This window comes from Colius striatus, chromosome 3, assembly GCF_028858725.1.
Source record: "Colius striatus isolate bColStr4 chromosome 3, bColStr4.1.hap1, whole genome shotgun sequence".
In the NCBI taxonomy this organism is placed as follows: Eukaryota; Metazoa; Chordata; class Aves; order Coliiformes; family Coliidae; genus Colius; species Colius striatus.
In genome coordinates, this window is record NC_084761.1 from 2,439,023 (window position 1) to 2,458,042 (window position 19,020).

The following is a 19,020-nucleotide window of genomic DNA, read 5'->3' on the forward strand; positions in this document are numbered from 1 at the left end:
AGAAGCCAACAGCATCTGGGTGTGTGAAGAAGAGTGTGGGCAGCAGGGGAAGGGAGGTTCTGCTGCCTCTGCTCTGCCCTGCTGAGGCCTCAGCTGGAGTCCTGTGGCCAGTTCTGGGCTCCCCAGCTCCAGAGAGACAGGGAACTGCTGCAGAGAGGCCAGTGCAGGGACACCAAGGTGCTGAGGGGATGGAACATGTGTGTGAGGAGGAAAGGCTGCAGCCCTGGGGCTGTTCAGCCTGGAGAAGAGAAGCCTGAGCTCAGGGGCACCTCAGCAGCACTGACAAGTACCTAAAGGCTGGGTGTCAGCAGGATGGGGGGACACTTTGTTCTGTGGTGCCCAGGGCCAGGACAAGGGGTGATGGACATCAGCTGGGACACAAACAGTTCCATTCAAACACAAGGACACAAACTGGTTTGGTGCTGAGGTGAGGGAGCCCTGGCCCAGGCTGCCCAGGGAGGGTGTGGAGGCTCCTGCTCAGGAGGTTTCCAACCCCAGCTGGATTCACAGCAAGGAGCATTGGATGGGTTATGTGGAGCTGGAAGAGCCAGGAGCAGGCAGAACAATGCTGTGCTTGATGCAGGCTGAGCCACACAACCACCCAGCATTCCAACTTGCTCCTCCTGTTCATCCCCTGTGCTCTAGAGCTACATTGACACCTTGACTGGGCCCAAACCACATCTGGCTGACTCCTCAGGCAGTCAGGCAGGTAGTAATTGCCAGGGAAGCCCCTACAAGTTATACTGTACCCAGCAGGACTCTGTAATTCAGACCACAGCAGTGTTTACTGCCTTGTAAAGATGACACATGGTCCAGTCAGTGCTTTGAGAGCTGGAAGCCAGAGGATGCTCCTGGCTCCAGGACATGCACTTCACTCTCACATGAGCACAGAGAAGTATCCTGCCATGGCAGCAACACAGCAGAGGCCACACTGAGGCTCCTCTATCAGCTCAGCAGCCCTTCCCTGCAGCAGGACACAGCACATCCTACCAAGGTGTGCAGCTCCTGCTCTTGTTTCAAGCTCCTGAACCTCCTCGAGTCACATGGAGGCTCACAAACAGCTCTTGGGTACCCTCAGCACACTGTGCTCCTCAAGGACAGCCTGAAGGACAGCACTGCCAACCTGACAGCCACAGGACAGAGAGGAAAGCAGGAGCACACGTGCCCTGCCTGCAGCAGACAGGAATGCTGCACAAGACAGATGGGTGCTGTCAGCTGCTGTGCCCTCCCCACCCCATCAGCAGTCCCTCAACAGCCACTCACACACGTGCTGAGCGAGCCAGGGGCTGCTGCTCCACACCAGCATGCCTACAGGACACAAAGCAGCTAAATGTTTGCTGTTGGGAAAGCATAACCCACAGGATGGGCAGCTTTGCTGGGAGATCCTCCAGGGGTGGTGTGTGGAGCAATGCTGTACCCAATGCATGTCAGGACACGGGCCACAGCAGCAATGCTCAGTCCACTCTGTGTCAGGGGTTGCAACCATGCAGCTCCTGCAGAAAACCCTCTTTTCCACACTTCAGAAGCACCAAATGTTTCCACACTTGTCCCTTCCCACAGCTGGACACAGCAGCTGTGGGGTAAAGCAGCAGCAGCCTCAGCTCCTCAGCAGGGAAGGTTAAAGAGGGCTCGAATTGCTACAGCTGGTGGCAGAGATCCCATGGGAGGTCCCAGGGCTGCATGTGTCAGCAGGGCTCTGAACTAAAGGGTCTTCTCCTCGGTGTCCCAAGGAATCAGGAGGGAAGATACACAGCAAGGAAGCAGCAGGAGCAGGGCAGGGGTTGTGCCCCTGTGCTGGGCCCTGGGGAGGCTGCAGCTCCAGGGCTGTGTCAGTGCTGGGCCCCTCACTCACTGCCACAGGGACACTGAGGGGCTGCAGCTGGGGAAGGGGCTGGAGCACAAGGGTGCTGGGGAGGGGCTGAGGGAATGGGGGTGCTGAGGCTGGAGAAGAGGAGGCTGAGGGCAGCCAGCAGCACTCTCTGACACTCCCTGCCAGGAGGCTGCAGGGAGCTGGGGGTCGGGCTCTGCTCCCCAGGCAGCAATGACAGGACAAGAGGCAATGGGCTGCAGCTGCCCCAGGGGAGGCTGAGGCTGGAGCTGAGGCACAACTGTTTCCCTGAGAGGGGTGTGAGCCCCTGTGCCAGGCTGCCCAGGGAGCTGGGGCAGTGCCCAGCCCTGGAGGGATCCCAAAGGCGTGGGGCTGAGGTGCTGAGGGCTGTGGGTCAGTGCTGGGCTGGGCAGGGTGAGGGCAGGGCTGGGACTGCAGCAGCTTCAGGGGCTTTGCCAACCCAAATGACTCTGTGATTCTATGATCCAACTAGTGCTTATCTTTTCTCTCTGTGTCCCTTGAACAACTGCCCTTCTGTTGGCTGTGGCCTGGCATCAGGGGGGCTGTTTCATCCGAGGGAACAAAGGCCTGCAGAGGCTTCATTCAGCACACACTCCCCTCCATCTCCTCCATGCACCAGCAGCAGCCTCCAGCCCCCATGGGATCAAGGCAGCCTTTCAGTGCCAGGGCCTTTCAGCACTTGCAGTGGGGGATGGAGGAGGGGGGCTGCAGCTCTGTGTGTCTTCCCCTCTCCACTTCAGAACCACTGTGGCCAGAGATCCCAGCCCAGAGGCACCAGTGTCAAACCAGACTGAGTTACTGGTCAGAGAAAGCCAGCCTGTGCCTTTTGCAGCAAGCAGGACCTGATCATTGTGGAGGAAAGCAATGAATGCTGAAAGGAATCCAGGAAACACCTGGGCACTGAACAGCTCAGAGGGGAAGAGACCTCCCTGCCTGCCCCAGGGGTAGAAAGCAGGAGGCTGTTTCTACCTTCATCCCCTCTCTGACAAGCCCACAACAGCAGGAGCCTGAGGTTCATGCAGATCCACCTTCCTCCAGGACAGATGCTGCACAATGTCAGGTGCCTGGGCTTGTAGTTTCCACCCCAGCTGTGCTGTGTGACCCTAAGAACACCACACACACACTTTCCCACAGTGTCTCCTTCCTTGCAGCAGCTCAGCCAGGCTCCTGAGTTTCCTGCTGTCATCACATCCATCCATCAGCTCCTTCTGGAGGACTGAGACTGCGTCACAGCTCCAGGTGTGACACCTCTCAGAGGGGCAAGTGATTAGCCATCAAACACTAGACCAAGCTCCTGGCTCTGCAGCCAAGAAAAGGCAAAGGAGCAAAAAAAAGAGATCTCTACTCCTAAGAAACAATAAACCTCAAGCAATTCACCACCTACCAATCCCTCTCCCACCCCACCTGCACCTGGAAACATGCCTGCTCCAAACAGAGTACCAGAGGGCTCTACCAGGCCCCTCCAGCCACACACTGCTGCAGCACAGAGCTTGAGAGGCCAGCTGCCTTCACAGCAAAACTGCACCTCCAGGACCTCTTCCCAAAAAGAGATGAAGAGGAGAAGGACCACAGATCTGTGCACAGCTGGATGCCAACCTCCTCCAGGCACTGCAGCACCCCGAGAGCACCACGGCAAAAATCACCCAACACCTGCAGAAGGACTTGAACTTACTTCCCTGGAGCAGGATTGCTCAGCTGCCACAGTCAGGAGCAGCCCAAAAGAGAGGGTAAGCAGGCAGGACAGCTTTAGCTGCACTTGTGGGAAATGGAAATGGGGAAGATTGGGAGGGCAGATGGGGAGCAAAGGGAGAGTTTGTTTGGGTACCTGTTGAGAACTTGGGTCTCTGCTGTTCTGTGCTTTTCTTCATGGCTCCAGAGCTAAAAGTAACATCAAATGAAACAACTGAAAGGCTTTGGGAGTGAGTGGACTGCTGGAGCAGCCAGCATGGAAAGTGGACAGGCAGGACTGGAAGCCTGAGGCAGATGAAAGTGTCCCATGCTGCCAACTCCCTGGCACCTTCAGCAAGACACTCTTCCAGGCCCTTTGCTGAGAACTCACAAGCAGTTACAAGCCCAATGTTCCCATCAAGCAGGTTTCCACCATAACTTCATTAGATGGTCATTAGAGCATCCCCAGCCACCCAAATCCCAGCTGAACTTCCATGCCACAGCAACTTCCAGGGGGAGCACAACCCACACAGGGAGGCACCCACCTCACTGCAGCACCTGGGCAACACAAGCTTCCCTCTGCTGTCAACAGGCATGTCCTAAGTACCAGAGCTCATGGCAGCACCCTTGTGGTTTGGAACAGTGGCCTCTTTTTCCCTCCTTATCTATCCTCTGTGGAGAGGCAGAGCAGATTTTGGTTATGCCCAGCTCTTCCCCAGCCACACAGGTCTCTGTTCTTTGCATGGAGGCTTGGGAGGGGAGCTGGACCAGCTCGAGGCCCCTTCCAAACTCAATCAGCCTGTGATTCTTGCAAGGTGCAAAATCAGCTCTCTGGGAACACCCAAATCCACCCAAGATTGCTGATGAAAAGCCAGGGAACCTGTGCCTGCCCCAACCCCAGCTCTGTCAGGGTACCTGTGCTCCATGGACTCAGGCCCACTGGGGCTGTCAGACCTCCTGAGCTCCAATGACAGAAACCAGAGGCAGGGAAACCCTGTACAGTCATCTCTTGCTTTACCAGTTGCTTTTCTGCCCAGACATGCCACATTTCCCCTGGGCCTTGGTTTCTCCAACAAGAAACACATCTTCCACACACCATTACAGCACAAGGGGATGAGAAAGAGCTGCACACAACCACATTCCCCCTCCATATGGCTCCCTGCCTCTTACTGGGATGCTGGTGTCCTGTTACTAACATCTCCTCCAGCCTCAACACAGCCCAAAGTCCCTGAGACAGGGCTCTGTGGAGCTCCCCAGCAGCTCTGACTTGCTGCTCCTCATGCATTTAGAGGTGCCAGGTGCTTTGCTCTGGGCTTCTCTCCAGAGGTAAGTGGTGCTTCTGGAAGAGCAGGGAGGGTGGTACTGCAAGTGCCCTCCCACCAGCTGCCACCAACAAAGGCAGCTCTCCTCACTTCTGCCTAAATGCAGAGGGATTGATATATTTTTAGCATATATACAAAGCCAGAAGAGCCTGTTCCTCCCTCCACACTCATCGAGGCCCAGAGGTGGTTCATTCTCAAGAGGCTTTTAGAGAAAAATACCAAGCTTTTGCAGAATGCCATGGGAAACCCCAGAAAATGCCTATTCTCTGCAACAGGAAGGAGCTCTGAGAGCTTCAATGAAACCAAGTGGTGGGCAGATTAGATTCAGCAACACAGATCCTGCAACATGTTCCCTACAAAGCCTCTCCTGAGCGGGGTGAACTCCAGCAGTTCTCAGCTCTCCACAGGACCCTGTTGTCCTTCTGCACAAGTCCTGGGGAATGATGAGGAGGTGAACAGAAACACTCCCTTAAATCTCATCTGGGAGACAGTGCAGTGCCTCAGTTGCTGCTGAACACCCATGTTTAGATGTGGAAGGATGCACACTGAGAGGTGCCACTGCCACCTCCAGTAGCAGCAGGAGAAGCCACTGCAAGTCCACAGCTCACAAACCATTCACAATTCACAGCATGGTGGGGGCTGGAAGGGCCCTGCAGAGCTGCTGCAGCCCCAGCCCCTGCTCAGGCAGCTTCCCCTGGCTCAGGGGGCACAGGAACGTGTCCAGGTGGGGTTGGAAACCTCCTGAGAAGGAGCCTCCACACCCTCCCTGGGCAGCCTGGGCCAGGGCTCCCTCACCTCAGCACCAAACCAGTTTGGTACCTCGTGTGTTTAAGCAGCTGTGTCCTCCTGGCACAGCAGGGAAGGCAGAGACATGCTCCTGTTTAAAAGGTGAGACATTAGCACATAGAGAATGCAGCCTGGTTCAGAAGAGAGCAGGGACTCAAACCTGGATGTCACAAGTCTACTCCTATCGAGGCCATTCCTTTTCTCTCTCCTGACCAGTTTTCAGCAAAGAACTCCAGAACACCAGCCTCATCCAGGCAGCAGAAGACAAGGCAACCTCCTGCCAGCTTCTACAGTCTTGAGAGCCACACAGCACTGATTTCTTCCCTTATTCCCACTCCATCCTGGGGGAAGCTTTCCCCTATTCCCTCAGCAAGCACAGAGTCACTCGTGATGTGCCTGCATCCCTGCATCCCTGCCCAGGAAGGTCTGTGTTCATTCCTGACACAGGTCAGAGCAGACTTGGCCCTGTGCCTCTCTATAGCAGCCAAAGTGTTATCAGCTCCAAAGGCAGCCACATGCAGGGACACAAAGTCAGCAGGAAAAGCCAAGTCTATCCCAGAACCCTTGTCCAGCCTCAGATTGACTCCCCCAGTACTCCACATCCTTCCTGCACTGCAGGAGTCCAGGGATGAGGCCATTCAGAGGCAGGGCCACCTACCCTGACTTACTCTAGTGACTGAGTTCTCATCTGTTCCTCTCTGGAACACAATCACCTGCTGCTTCTTCAGCCTGCCTCACCCTTTTCTCCATGGGAACAGCGGTGATCTCAGCAGCTCTTTTGAACCCGCTTCCCTAATCGCGTCCTTCCCACGCCATGTGCTGCTCAGGGAGCCAGGGCCACTGGCTTCCTTGTCTCTAGGATCCCAGCAGCATTAAGCCTGGATGAGTTTTCTTCTCCCTTTAGCAAGGGGGAAGTACATAATTAGCAGGGAAAAAGCAGCACTCCTGATAGGACCCTGACTTCATCTGCACCCAGCCCGGCGGTTCCTGTCCTTGTCCCGGCATCCGCTGCAGCACCGAGGCTGGTTCTTCAGGAAACTGATTCCCAGCTGTCAAGAGTTCATTTAGTTCCTCAAACTCCTCCAAGCTACAGCCTCCAGGAGCTGGCTCACACCAAGCTGCACACACACAACCTTTCCAGCCTTGCACTGGAAGCTGCTGAGTCTCAGCACTGGCTGTGCACGGGCGTGTTCACCTGCGAGCTCTTGACACCATCCTCAACTCTTCAAGGAAAGAACCAGCAGTCCAGAAGGAATAATCCTGCAGGAAGGACCCAGCTCTGCTCAAAGGAGAGGGGACAAACCTACAGAGCACAGATGAGGGCCCAGAAGCTCAGCCCAGCCACCAAGGATGGTACACGCAGCGATAGGTGTTAGGAGCTGCTCAAAACGGCCTTTTGAGCGTTGCTGGGAGCTCATGCCCACGACTGAGCACAAAGACAACAGCTCATTAGCCCAAGACAGGGCTAGAAAGGAGCAAGGCATGATGCTGTTTGCCTCAGAGCCTCCCAGAGTCATGCACCAGACCCCCAGGACTCACAGGAGCAGAAAGGCAAGAAAACAAGGACTACACGACAGATACTACGTGACCATCACAGCAAATGCCTCCAGTGGAAAGCCACAGCTTGGGGACACTCAGAAGCAAGCAGCTATTCCTAAAGACTAGAAGCTCCAAAACAGAGACTCAAACAAGTACAAACACCCACCCAGGCTGGAATCTACACAAAGAAGGCATGAGGCAAAGGCTTGGCTATTATTAGCACAAAACACGCCAGCTTCTGTAGCCAAGGGCCCGGGCAGAGGGTTTTTAGATGGCTTTTGACATCCCTCTCAACCTGTCAGAGACTGAATGCAGAACAGCAGCCCTCCAACAGCCAAGGAAAATGCCTCACTGCAAGTGGCTGATGGGGAAGGACTCAGAGATACGTTTGAGGTGCTGATTTCATGGAGGAGGGAGAGAAAGTAAGGGTTGGAAACACTGAGCTCTCTCTTTCAGAGTTGTTTTGGTGTGTTTCTTCCCCCTGGGTCTGATATTCAAAAGCATTTCACTGCTTTTTGCATGGAAACAGCTGTTCCTGCTCTTTTGGGTTTAGAAACTCTTGTGACATACCTCCAGCTCAACCTGGAGTCACAACTGTCCAACCAACTACAGTGTAGGTGAGAGCTCAGGAAGAAGAGGAGCCACAAGAACGTGGCAAACTCGTGACAGATCCCATTCCCAGGCAGCCACCTTCAGCACTGAGGTGAGTGAGGGAGAGCTGGGATATGCCCTGGGATCTATTCAGCAGGAGACATCAGCAACCCCAAGCAAAGAATCCCAGCGTGGTGGGGGTTGGAAGGGACCTTTAGAGATCATCCAGTCCAACCCCCCTGCAGAAGCAGCTCCCACCTAGGTCCACAAAGGAATGTGTGCAGGTGGGTGTTGAATTGCTCCAAGGAAGGAGCCTCCACTGCTCCTGTGCAGCCTGAGCATCACTCAGATCCCTGCCGATTTACATCCAGCTTTGAGGAGGAACCAACCCAAGCACCCGACAGCCAAGGGGATGGCAAAGCCAGCTGGCCCTCAAATGCCCTGCCTCAGATTCAAGCTGAGAGGTAAGCAGGTAAGCAGCAGGCTCCTTCCCCTCCCCCTTACCTTCTCACCCGATGGTGTAAGTGCTGATGCTGCCTCGTTATAAGGGCACTTTCCCAAACGGGGCCACCGTGACTACTCCTATACCAGCTCACGGCTGGGTGCCCCGGGTACGGGGAGCTACTGAAGCCGTGGTCCGACTCGGTCTCTGCTGCCAGGGATGAAGCAGAGCTCCCCATGGTTCCCCCCACCAGCCCTGCCAAGCTGGGATTTAATCCTAGGTTAGCTCCAAGGCAGTGGCACGGCTGGCTCGGGCGGAACAGGCGAGGCGCTGCGGCATGGGCTGCTGCAGAGATCCCCACACGCTGCACGAGGGAAGGTCGGTTCTGATCAAGGGTTGGAAACAGAGAGAGAGAGAGAGAGAAAGGGAGAAAAAAAAAGGGAAGAGAAAGGTAAGGTTTGGTTTAAGCAACAATCCTCCACTTTCAGAAGCCTGTTAATGCATGCTCTGAGCAGGATCCTCATCCCAGACACCGGCATGACTGCTGATGCCTGGATCCGGCTGCTTCAACAGATCCACCTTTGGCTGCCTGGAGATGGGGAGTAGAGGGGCTCTAGAAGAGGCTCTCCCCAGTTAAGCAGCAGGAGGAAAGCACAGCAGAGCCCAGCAGAAAGCCCTCAGCAGTGTGGTAAAGCAGCAGCAAAGGGGGCAAGCAAGCGTCACCCAGAGCCCAAACCACAGCCCTCAGCAACCACACACAGAGGTTATTCTGATACCTCTGGGCTCTGACTTGCACATCACAGCATCTCAAGGGCTGGAAGGGAGCTGCAAAGCTCATCCAGTGCAACCCCCCTGCCAGAGCAGCACCACCTAGAGCAGGGCACACAGGGACTCATCCAGCTGGGTTGGAATGTCTCCAGAGAAGGAGACACATGAGGATTTCCTTATCAGCTATTGATGGCTTTTATGTGGAGATTTGCTTTTGCTGGGATGTAAAATAAAACACCTCAGCTTTCCTGTCCCCCACTAACACTGAGAGGCTGAAAACAGACAGGCCAGCTATCTGAACAAGTATTTTTTTCCCTCTGTTTCACACAGTGCAATGAAATTCTTTCAGCTCCAGCCACCTTGTAGCTGATCCTGAGCCTGCCCCTACCCACAGAAGCAGGTTTGGGGGGGGCTTTGCCTGTTCTTCCTTTTCTCTTTCTCCCTTTCCCACTTTGTAGAATTTATTCTTTGAGAAGCTTCACAGTTCAACTACAGGAACATTTGGAGACCTCTAGTATTCAAAGTTTGGACATGCACAAGTGTCCTTAAAGGCAAGCTGAGTGTGTGTCAGAAGGGATGGATCAAGGGAACATTTAAGAGAGCGAAAGAGAAGGAACGAGGAAGAAGAAAAACATTAGCACAGCTGAGCTTATTCAATTACCCACCAGGATTTAGAGAGATGAATCAACTACAGCAAGACCTTTTACTTTGTGCCATCAAAAGGCTGAAATGAAGACTCTTAAAATACAGTTTTGCAGTCCCAGGATTGATGGAAGTGATGAAGAAAGGCCTTGACAGATAACAGACTCTCGAACACGGCGGCTCAAGGAGCAGCTGCAGTTGAGCTACAAGCTTAATACTGTGATGTGCCTGCATCAGCCTGGACTAACAACACTTGGTGGAGGGGGGAGGAGGGAAAAAGCCCAAGAACATCATTTTCCCTGCCTCAATGGCCTTGTTTGAATTGGTGTGTGCATCAGCCAACACATGTCCACGCTTCGCTTCCCGCTACCTGCCCCACTGAAAGAGCGAAGGGGATCCCTGGTGCTTCACCCTCTCATTTCCTGCTATTCAAGCAGTTAATTGGTAACAGATCTGATTTTCTAGCTAAATGAAAATCCACCTGGTGTGAGAGGAAGAGTGTTTCCAAGTACCAGCAGCTCAAGAGACACGGGAGACGTTGGTTGTCCTGTCTGCCCTGGCAGCCATGGATGTAACTAAGAGACCTGCTTAGAAGGACAAACTCAAATCTCTCACCTCAGAGCTCAGGTTCTGCCATGATGAAGTCAATAAGTAAAGGCAGGATGGGTAGAAGCACAGCCCTGCACAGCCCACAGCAGGCTGAGCAACACAGACAGCAGGATGCTCAGCCATGGCACAGCCTCCCCCCAGCCTTGAGCGCAGCTAAACTGCCAAACGAAGCAATTCCACGTAGAGACCGCTTCCTCAGCTGGCTCTCAGGCTGGAAAAGCAGAACCTTTTGCTTCCTCCTCCTCCTCTCCCTGTGGAAATGGCAGTTTTAGCTCACCACAAGGGGTGAGAGACATGCCTGCTGCCCGCATTCCCGCTGCCTCCCGACGCGCTGCTCGTGTCCCGGCCCGTCCTCCTCCGCCTGGGCTGCGACCAGCAGCTCCACGCCAACGCTCTGCAGGGAGAGGAGAGGCTGGGAGTCCTGCTTTAAAACCCCACAGAGGGTGGAGCTGGGGAGAGGAAAGGGAGCTATAAATAGGCAGAGGATAACCTCGCTAAGTCGGAGTGATCTCCAAGAGTGTCTGCTCTAAGTGGGCTGCTGGGCTGCGAGAGCTGCGTGAAATCGGATTTCTCCAGGCAAAGCACTAAATCCTTTCCTTCAGGGTCACCCCTCAGAGCAGGTGAGGGCAGCCAATGAGCAATATTGAGGAGGGAAATGTTGGGGTAGAGGGAAAACCTGTTCAAAACCAGGAGGAGGAGCAGCTCAATGCAAAGCGTGTGCACGCTCAGCACGGCGAGCCCAGAGAATGCCTTTGGTCATCAGTGAGACAATGAAGAGCCTGCCAGAAGTAAAGGTGAGGATGAAAAGTACACTCTAGCAAAGGAAGAGGTCCATGAAAGAAGTCTACAAAGCAAGCAAGCCTCTCTGGAAACACTCAGCCTGACTTTTGAGGGTGTTCTCCCACCGTGCAGGGAGATACCCCAGGAGGAGCCCCTGCCACACGTTGCCTGTGCCAGACAGGGGAGGCTGCAGCTGCCCAAGGGGAGCAAACTGCCAAGAGCTCCTCTGCCTTGGCAGGACAGAGCAGGATTTTCCTCCTTGTTACTAAAGCACTGCTTCCACCTATCAAATCAGGAGAGGAAGAGGCAGTGTGAACAGACTGAAGTGTCTGGAGCAGGGTGGAGCTGGCTCACGGAAATGAACAGTTAAGCACCTTAGCAAGATGCTGAGTCTGTGTTCTGGGTTTTTTGCCCCTTGCAGCTGCAATAATTGCTGGGTTTCGACTCACACTACTTAACTGCTCCCAAAATACTGCTCCCAAAATAAAACCAGATTGGATTTTTCCACCTCCAAAGCGCTCACACCCACTTTTACCCCTGCTGTTGTTGCACAGGCAGACCTCTCCTCAAACTGTTCCCCTCAGCACTTTGAGCAGGAGGCACTTAGAGCTCTGAGTTCAGGATGGCACAGCTTTCCCATAGAAGTTCTTCCTGCTGCCAGGACAGCAGAGCAGCTGTCTGGATGCTTCCAGATAAATCCTGCTCCTCCCTACCAGTCAGCAGTGCTGATCCTTTGGGCCTCAGCTCTCCTGTCACACCACCCAAAGCCAAGGAGGCAGGAAGGGTGGGGATCTGGGTCTGCTCAACCCCCTTTTCCTGCCACAGAGCATGAGGATTGAAGCTGCAAGTACCAGCCCTTCTCCTCCCTCTGCTGTGTGAACTTCCCTGCCTGGGTGCTGGCTAAGATGGGCTAGGACCTGGTCTTACCCTCAAGAGCAAAGGAGGAGCTCTGCACCTGCTGCTTGCAGGGAGAAATAAGGGTTGCTGAAGAGTCCAGTCCCCACACACAGCCCTGTCAGAAGGAGCCTCCTCTCTGGGGACTGCAGGACACATCTTTAAACACAAAGTGGTTGAAGGGTAGATGAGTGCATCTGGAGAAGCTGTGGCTGACTTGGGACATCAAGCTGGAGGAGATCACTTCATACATCACAAAGACATGGCCAAACCATGGCTCTCTTCCAGTCTTGCCACCATGCACAGCACAAGACCTCCCCAGCCACCCCCGCAGGAGACACATGCTGACAGGGGCTGGGGGAACAGTGTGCAGGGCTGGGTGAGGTACACAGCATGAGACATGTCAGCCTAAGAAGGTTTAAAGTCACAGAGGAGGTCAGGCACAGGGTAACTAAAGGAGGATGCAGGGTGTCGTGCCAACCAAGCAAGGAGAAGAAGCTCAAGTGTCTGTGTGCACAGCAAGTGATAGCCAGCCAGGACCCAGCTCCACGAGGCAGGGTGGCAAAACCTGAGGATGTGCAAAGCCAGGTCCCAGCACCAAGCAGAGTGTGACCTGTATTCACCAGGCTGAGCTGACCCTGGTAAGTAGCTCCAGGGGAGGAAGGGTGAGCAATCTCTCCACAAGGGAGAGGGGAAAGAGAAGACAAGCAACAAGACATCCACCTCAGACAGACACAGGGCTGACTGAAATCCAAGGTGCTAAACCCAACGAAAGCAGCAAGAGCTCCTGTGGTCACCCTGTTGCAAAGCAGCCAAGTAAACTGGAATGCTCCTTGCTCAGCAGGTGTCCTGCACAAACCTGGTGTCTTGGTGACAGGAGACAAAGTTTTGTCACTCTTTCTTCCTGCCCTCACCTGCCAAGCTGGCAACACAAAGCAGCCTGACCGCTGCAGTCTTGGCAGGAAATTAAGGTGTCAGCAAGCTCCAGTACCTTGCAAAGCTACTGGCTGGGAGGGGTGGGAAGGTACCTCCAAGGTCAGTGTGAGGCATAGGTATGACAGGAAGGATGGGCCAGCAGTTGGCACGCTCAGCTGGGGCATGGGAGGCGTTTTCAGCCCTCACACTCTGCTGCAGAGCTTCCCTGCCTGTCTCAGGGCAGAGTCCTGTGACTCAGAAAGCACTGCCTTCCCTTCCAGGGCCAAGAAGTCTTCAGGTTCACAAGGTACTGAGATGACAGGCAGCACACAAGCACTGCAAATGGGAGGACAGGGGAAACAGAGAGAAGGGTTAAATCTTACCCACCCAAAGGTTTGTTATGGGGCAGCAGGGCTGGGAGAAGAGAGGCCAGTCAGATGTTCTGACCTTTGAGGTAATCTAAGGGGCTGGAAGCTGCAGATGAGCCATTTACCCAAACCATGGTGAGAAGCAAGATTGCTACACTACTTGCAGAGGTATTATTAGATTAAATTGGCTGCTTGGAAACAGATTTCCAGATGGGCAATTAATGAGGTAAGGAGATAATTTAACCTGGAGTCCTAGACCAGCACAGAACCAGACCTCACGCTTCATGCTACGCTTTAGCAAAGGCCAGAACAGCAGCACACCTTTCTGGCCACAGACATGAACATGCAAAGGCAAGTGTGAGCATCTTTACCTTCTTTCAGCTGCCTTGAAACTGGTTCTGGCCCAGCTTTAACACAGAAGGAACTCATACACGGCAGCTGAGTTGGGCTGAGCTGCATTTAATGCCCAGCACTGACTCTTCATAAGTATGCAGGCAGAGAAAGAGGTGTCCAAAGCCTGAAGCAAAAGATTGATAGGAAAAGTAGATTTATTGTAGAGCCAGCTTAGCCACAAAGCAACCAGCATCAAAGCCTGGAAAGAGTTTCCTCCTCTCCTTTACACGGGGGGCTCTGCAAATCAGTGACAGATTATCCAGTGAGCTACTGGAAATCTATCCCAGTCACTTGGAGAGAAAGGATTAGACACATTTAAAAGGACAATCAACATCTTAATTACAAGCAGCAGGGAGGGAGAGGAGAAAAAAAAGAGGGAGAAGCAGTGGAAAGGAAGGTTTCTTCAAGATAAGGGTTAACTTCAAACCCCATCTCCTGAAGAGGAGGAAGGTCCCTTTCTGAACGAGTGTGAAAACAGCAACGAAGCCCCTGTGGAAGCAGGCTCTGAATGTACAGAGATTTCAAAGAAAAACAAACCTCCCAGCAAGCCACAACCAAGTGTCTGAAAGCCCACTGCTCTGTGAAGTCAATTAACATCGCTTCAGTGAAGTGCAACGAGCCACTTGTGTCCTGCAGCTCGCCACTGCCAATTGTGGGTGACTCCCGAGGAAAGCGCGTGTGGGCTGGCACGGTTCAGCTCGTTAGCAACATCACAGTGATGCCACAGAAAGACACACAAGGGGAAGAAACAAAACAAGGCAAGCCACAGCATCTAATCCTGGGAAGCTTTAGCAGATCTCATTTCCAGCTCCTTTATTTCCCCTTCCCTTGTGTTTATAAGCCTCGTAGCAGGGCTGTGGCATCCCGCTCAACCCAGACTGCCACAGCAGTGACAAAACATGCCAGGCTGGTCCAAAGAAAAACCCCCCCTCACCTCACCAGAGAGCCTGCTGAGACCAGTTGCATTATAAAAACAGGAAGCTTTTACTTGTGTGCTGCCAATCTGCTGTAGATGTAATGGGAAGCAGCATAAGCAGCAATGCTTTGCAGGAAGAACACACACACACGGGACTCTTGCCAGGAAAAATGCATCTTGAGTAACACATGTGCTCTTCATTTCCTCTTTTTTTTTCTCCCCCAGAAAGGTTTAACTACACTCTGGGTTACCCAGCAGCAATAAAACATTTCAACCCCCCCCCTCCTTCCCTTTCTCACTTACAGCAGAGTGTTGATTGGTAAACAGCAGATCTTCCTGTCTGAGGCTGTGCCAGCCTGTGCAGAACAGAACTGTTGTTATTGCACATTCACAGCTAGAGATAAACATGAATAAGAGCCAGGCACTGGCTCTTCAATACATTTCTTTATCAGATTCACCTTGATTCAACTGTTTCTGACAACATCTCTCTCTCCTGAAGGGGCAAGATGGCACGAGGAGCGAGGACAAACATTACACAAAGAAGACAGAAGTGACTGTAGCTCAAAAAGCACTCTGCTGTCCTCTCTGACATTCACAAACTGTGCAGCCCACAACTCCACCTGCACTCCAAACACTCAAAAAGCACAACAGGGAAAGAAATGGGCCAGGCCAGAACAAGCTCCCCAAAAGGAGCAATGGAAAAAAAAAGAAGGTAGGTTTTAACACATCTCTTGGGATTAATGTGCATCGAGGGGCAGGGCTGGAGCAGGACACAAAGGTTACAGCAACCCAAGGAAGGGAGAAAATTTGCAAGTCATCTCTCATCTGCAAGATGACACTCTGCAATGGCACAAGGACAAGAAAGCAGCCCAGGAAAACTGGATACTGGAAGACAGAGGAGGGCTTCTAACCTTTCAAAGAGCAGATCTCTGGACCAGCCGCTCCAGAGGTGCTGGAGGAAAAAAGCACAGAGTTAGTTCTGACAGTTCCTGGACAAGTTCATGACCTGCACAAGGTGAATGCCTTCAGCAGTGAGGAGCTGGGCTTGGCAACACATGAGGTCCCTCTCAGTTACTCAGCAAGCTGAGTGAGGCCAGAGGTGGCCAGGTACGGCACAAACACGAGGTCACAGGCAGAAGGACGTCAGGGATAGTATCTGCAGATCATGCTAAGCTGACAGATAAGCAGATGAAGAGCTGGCCACTGCAGAAGGGAGGGGAACACAGTTGCAGTAAGAAGAATCTCACAGCCAGTGAAAACCCAGGGCATGGACTTGGAAAGCAAAGTCTCAGAGACAGGAGGTGGAGATGGCTCCTGAGCACACTGTCCCTAGACACTCCAGTCACAGCTTTAACTCTAACACAGATTAGACAGGTGGGATATACATGATTTGCCCAAGCCACATCCAGCTGCAGCCCTGGCTAGAGACATCTCCCAGGCTTCACCATGCTGACACAGGCTCTTTTCACAGAGGCAGCAGTGCCTTGGTATGCAACTTGGACTTGGCCACGCCACTGTTTCTGGTAGGAGGTGATACTGTAATTGAAATGACATGCCTGGAGTAACAACTGAAGTGACAGAGATATAACAGTGGCTGACACCACCACAACACTCCCCTCTCCTCACTGGAGCAGCTACAGCAGCTTACTGTGTCACAGGCAGCTCCTCTTCAGCTACACCAATGCAGCTGAAAGTGTAGGATGTGTTCACTTACACAATGCCTTCAGCAATATTTGCCCATGAGAGCAGTTACTTGAACAAATATAACAGTCACATGAGGAAAATGCTGTACTCTCTGAGAGGGCTGAAACATAATGCAGATGCTTTGAGTAAGGAGCTGCCACGGCAACACCAGCCCTAACACAGCTCCAAACCTCCTCCTCTTCACCAAGGCCAGCTGGCTGCATCCTGAGCCCACATCAGCCCAAAGAGACAGGAGGAGAGATCACATTACAGGAGTCACTCTTGAATGCCTTGCAAGACATATCCAGCTGCCTTAGGTGCGTGCTACAGACCCCCAACCTTCCCTCCACCAGGCTCTGCTTGCAGAGGCATCCCAGCACCACAAGGTCAGGTAACAGGAACAAGGGCTTTGCACACCTGCAGTTGCATTCACAAGACACTCCAAGGCTTCACCAAAACTGATCCAAAAGCAGGAACATTATTCCATCCCTCTCACAGCTTGAGAGCTAGGCATGGCCTGGATCTGACACCTGCCTGGTGACAGTCACCACTCAAAGACCAGAGTGCTCACAGGCTTAACTTCATCAGCCCCAAAGGGTAAGAGATTCCTGCAGACCTTCTGCTGAGGCTGCTCACATGGAGACCTCAGGCAGCCGTAAGCATCCAGGCAGATCAGGCTGGCCACCACACAGCAGGCTAATGCCCATTAATCCAAAGCCCTGGCCACCACAGCCTGGCTCAGTGGAATGCAGGGACAGCACCATCAGATGCTCTCCCCCAGCACACACTGTGAGTGTACCCTGGCTATACACTCTCAGACTGGCTTCCCACCAGAGCAGCCTCTGAATCAGCAGGCTGAAAGCAGCCCTTGCCACATCAGGTACAACACCATCATCTCTGCCCCACTCCTGTGGCTATTGCACACAAAGCAACACAGAGTTCCTTACATTCATTTATGTCCCTTCCCTTGCACTGCCTCAAACACACCCTGGGACAGTCAGGCAGCTGCCACAGCTTAGGGTTGTGAGGTCCTCTAAGACCCCACGTTTTCTCTTCTACTCTTACAGTTCCTTCTTCACCATGAGGAAACCAGAGGACACCAATATCCTCACCCAGAGAGCACGTGGCCTTCACACAGATGGCAAGGACAGAGCAACACTCAAGGAAGGAATCAAAACAAGGAAGAAAGACAACAATGAGAGGTGTGGGACACGAGAAGTGGGGTAACCACGCTTACAAACCAGAGGAGAAAAGGTGTTTTTCCTTCCAGCCCCACCTCCCCCCAGCCCAGCACAGAGCTGACTGCAGTCAGAAAAGCCTCTCACCCAACACAGTTTGTGCTCTGAGGGTCCAATGCCCAGCTGGTGGGCAGTCAGCCTGGCATCCCTGGAAACAAACGGCTGCTGTTGGCACCAGCGGAGTGGCCTGGGTGGAGGAGCATGCTAGATGGTCTCTGTGCAGAGCTGCCAGTAGCACTCCCAGCTTGCTAGCAAAGGTGACTGCTGCACCAAGCTGTGAAGGGAGAGGAGAGAATGGCAGGTAAGAATAAATGACTGCTGAGACTGTGAACTGATCAGCAGGACAGCAGCACACACAACCAACCTCACACTGCAGGTTGCTCAGTTGAAATCCACTGGAACTCCAGCTCAGGGAAGGCCCCGTGCTCCCCAGGGCATCTGTCTGGCAACGGGCTGCAGCTCAGTCTTGCCTGGAGAGAGGAACCACTCTGCTTTTGGGTCAGCTCAGGTCCTTCCCTCGTGGTTTCAGCACTTTTCCATGGTTCTGCTCCCACCACCAGCCTCACTCCCTCTGCCAGCTGCTTTGCATTCCGCTGAGAGCCGTGGTTGTACCAGGAAGAGCAACACCTCAGGAGCACAGCAGGATCTTAATTGATAAGGATTCTGGACAGCTCTCCACAATTAGCAACAGGGCAGGATGTCCCAGAGGGGCTGGCTGTGAAGGCAGGGATGTCTTGGAGGGGCACACTGCCTGAATGTTCAAATACAGAAACAGATGTTAATTACTGGGCCATCGTCAGCACTTCCAGCTACTGCAAACTCACAAGTACAAACCCCTGTGGCTTCTGTCAAACCTGCCCATCCCACCCCCAGAAGGCACAAGGTCTCAATACCTGCCTGGCTGAATCTCCTCCCTCCAAGGTATTTCCCCTTTCCCCTTCACATTCTCTGCTCTCCAAACAAGCTGCTCTAATGCCATTTGTACTTGGTTGAAAGCGCTGTCTCCTTTGAGATGGGCTTTTATCAAACTGGGGCAACAAGAAGCCTTGTCCAGAATGGTTTGGCTCACCAGCACACTCTGACTTCCTCAGTTTTAGATTGAGGAGAGAGCAAGAGAGCAAGTAAGGGTTCAGCCAGAACAATGTAATCATTGAACCTCTGTGGGAGTATGGCAGAAGCAGGCAAGAGCAAGAGACCCAGTTTTGCCCCCAGTGCCCTGCTTGCTCTCCCCACAGCCACACCATCAGGTGCAGCATGAGGCCCCTGGGGCAGGTGATGGTGAATTCACAAAGAGCTTTTCTCCTCCAGCACTCTGAGATGTCCAGGCAGTGGGGAAAAGTCCCCTGGTGGGCACTGGGACGTGTGCTGTGAATGGAATCCAACAGCAAATGATGGAGCAGGCAAGACACACCACTCAGGGACCAGTAAGAAGTAAATGAGGGGCTGATTAAGGTTCAAAGGACCACCTGATCCTTTTAGCCTGAGGGTCTGTACAGTGCTGCCTACATGGGGAGCTCCAGGCCCATGGCATCTCTGTGGCACTGGCAGCTGAGCCACTCGTGCTCACTGTAAGGCTTACAGGGAGGTGACCCACACAGACAGGCTGAAGAACAAGAC

The 19,020-nt window shown here is 53.3% G+C and overlaps 1 protein-coding gene across 16 annotated transcripts in view; it reads right to left on the bottom strand.

The window, feature by feature from the left end:
• CAPN15 (calpain 15) overlaps positions 1–19,020 on the bottom strand; it is a 58,177-nt gene that overhangs the window by 33,826 nt on the left and 5,331 nt on the right. For 3 of the 16 annotated variants that reach the window (XM_061991840.1, XM_061991834.1, XM_061991841.1), the window contains exons 2-6: positions 17,768–18,154; positions 17,491–17,677; positions 15,394–15,434; positions 14,786–14,838; positions 8,260–8,582 (exon numbers count right to left, since the gene is read on the bottom strand). In XM_061991840.1, coding sequence (XP_061847824.1) covers positions 8,260–8,435 — 176 coding nt within the window. In that variant the 5' untranslated portion in view covers positions 8,436–8,582; positions 14,786–14,838; positions 15,394–15,434; positions 17,491–17,677; positions 17,768–18,154. Of the gene's footprint in view, positions 1–8,259; positions 8,583–13,544; positions 13,691–14,785; positions 14,839–14,940; positions 14,976–15,393; positions 15,435–17,490; positions 17,678–17,767; positions 18,155–19,020 lie in introns of those variants that run through there. The other 13 variants (XM_061991850.1, XM_061991842.1, XM_061991851.1 and 10 more) reach the window with 10 other exon arrangements.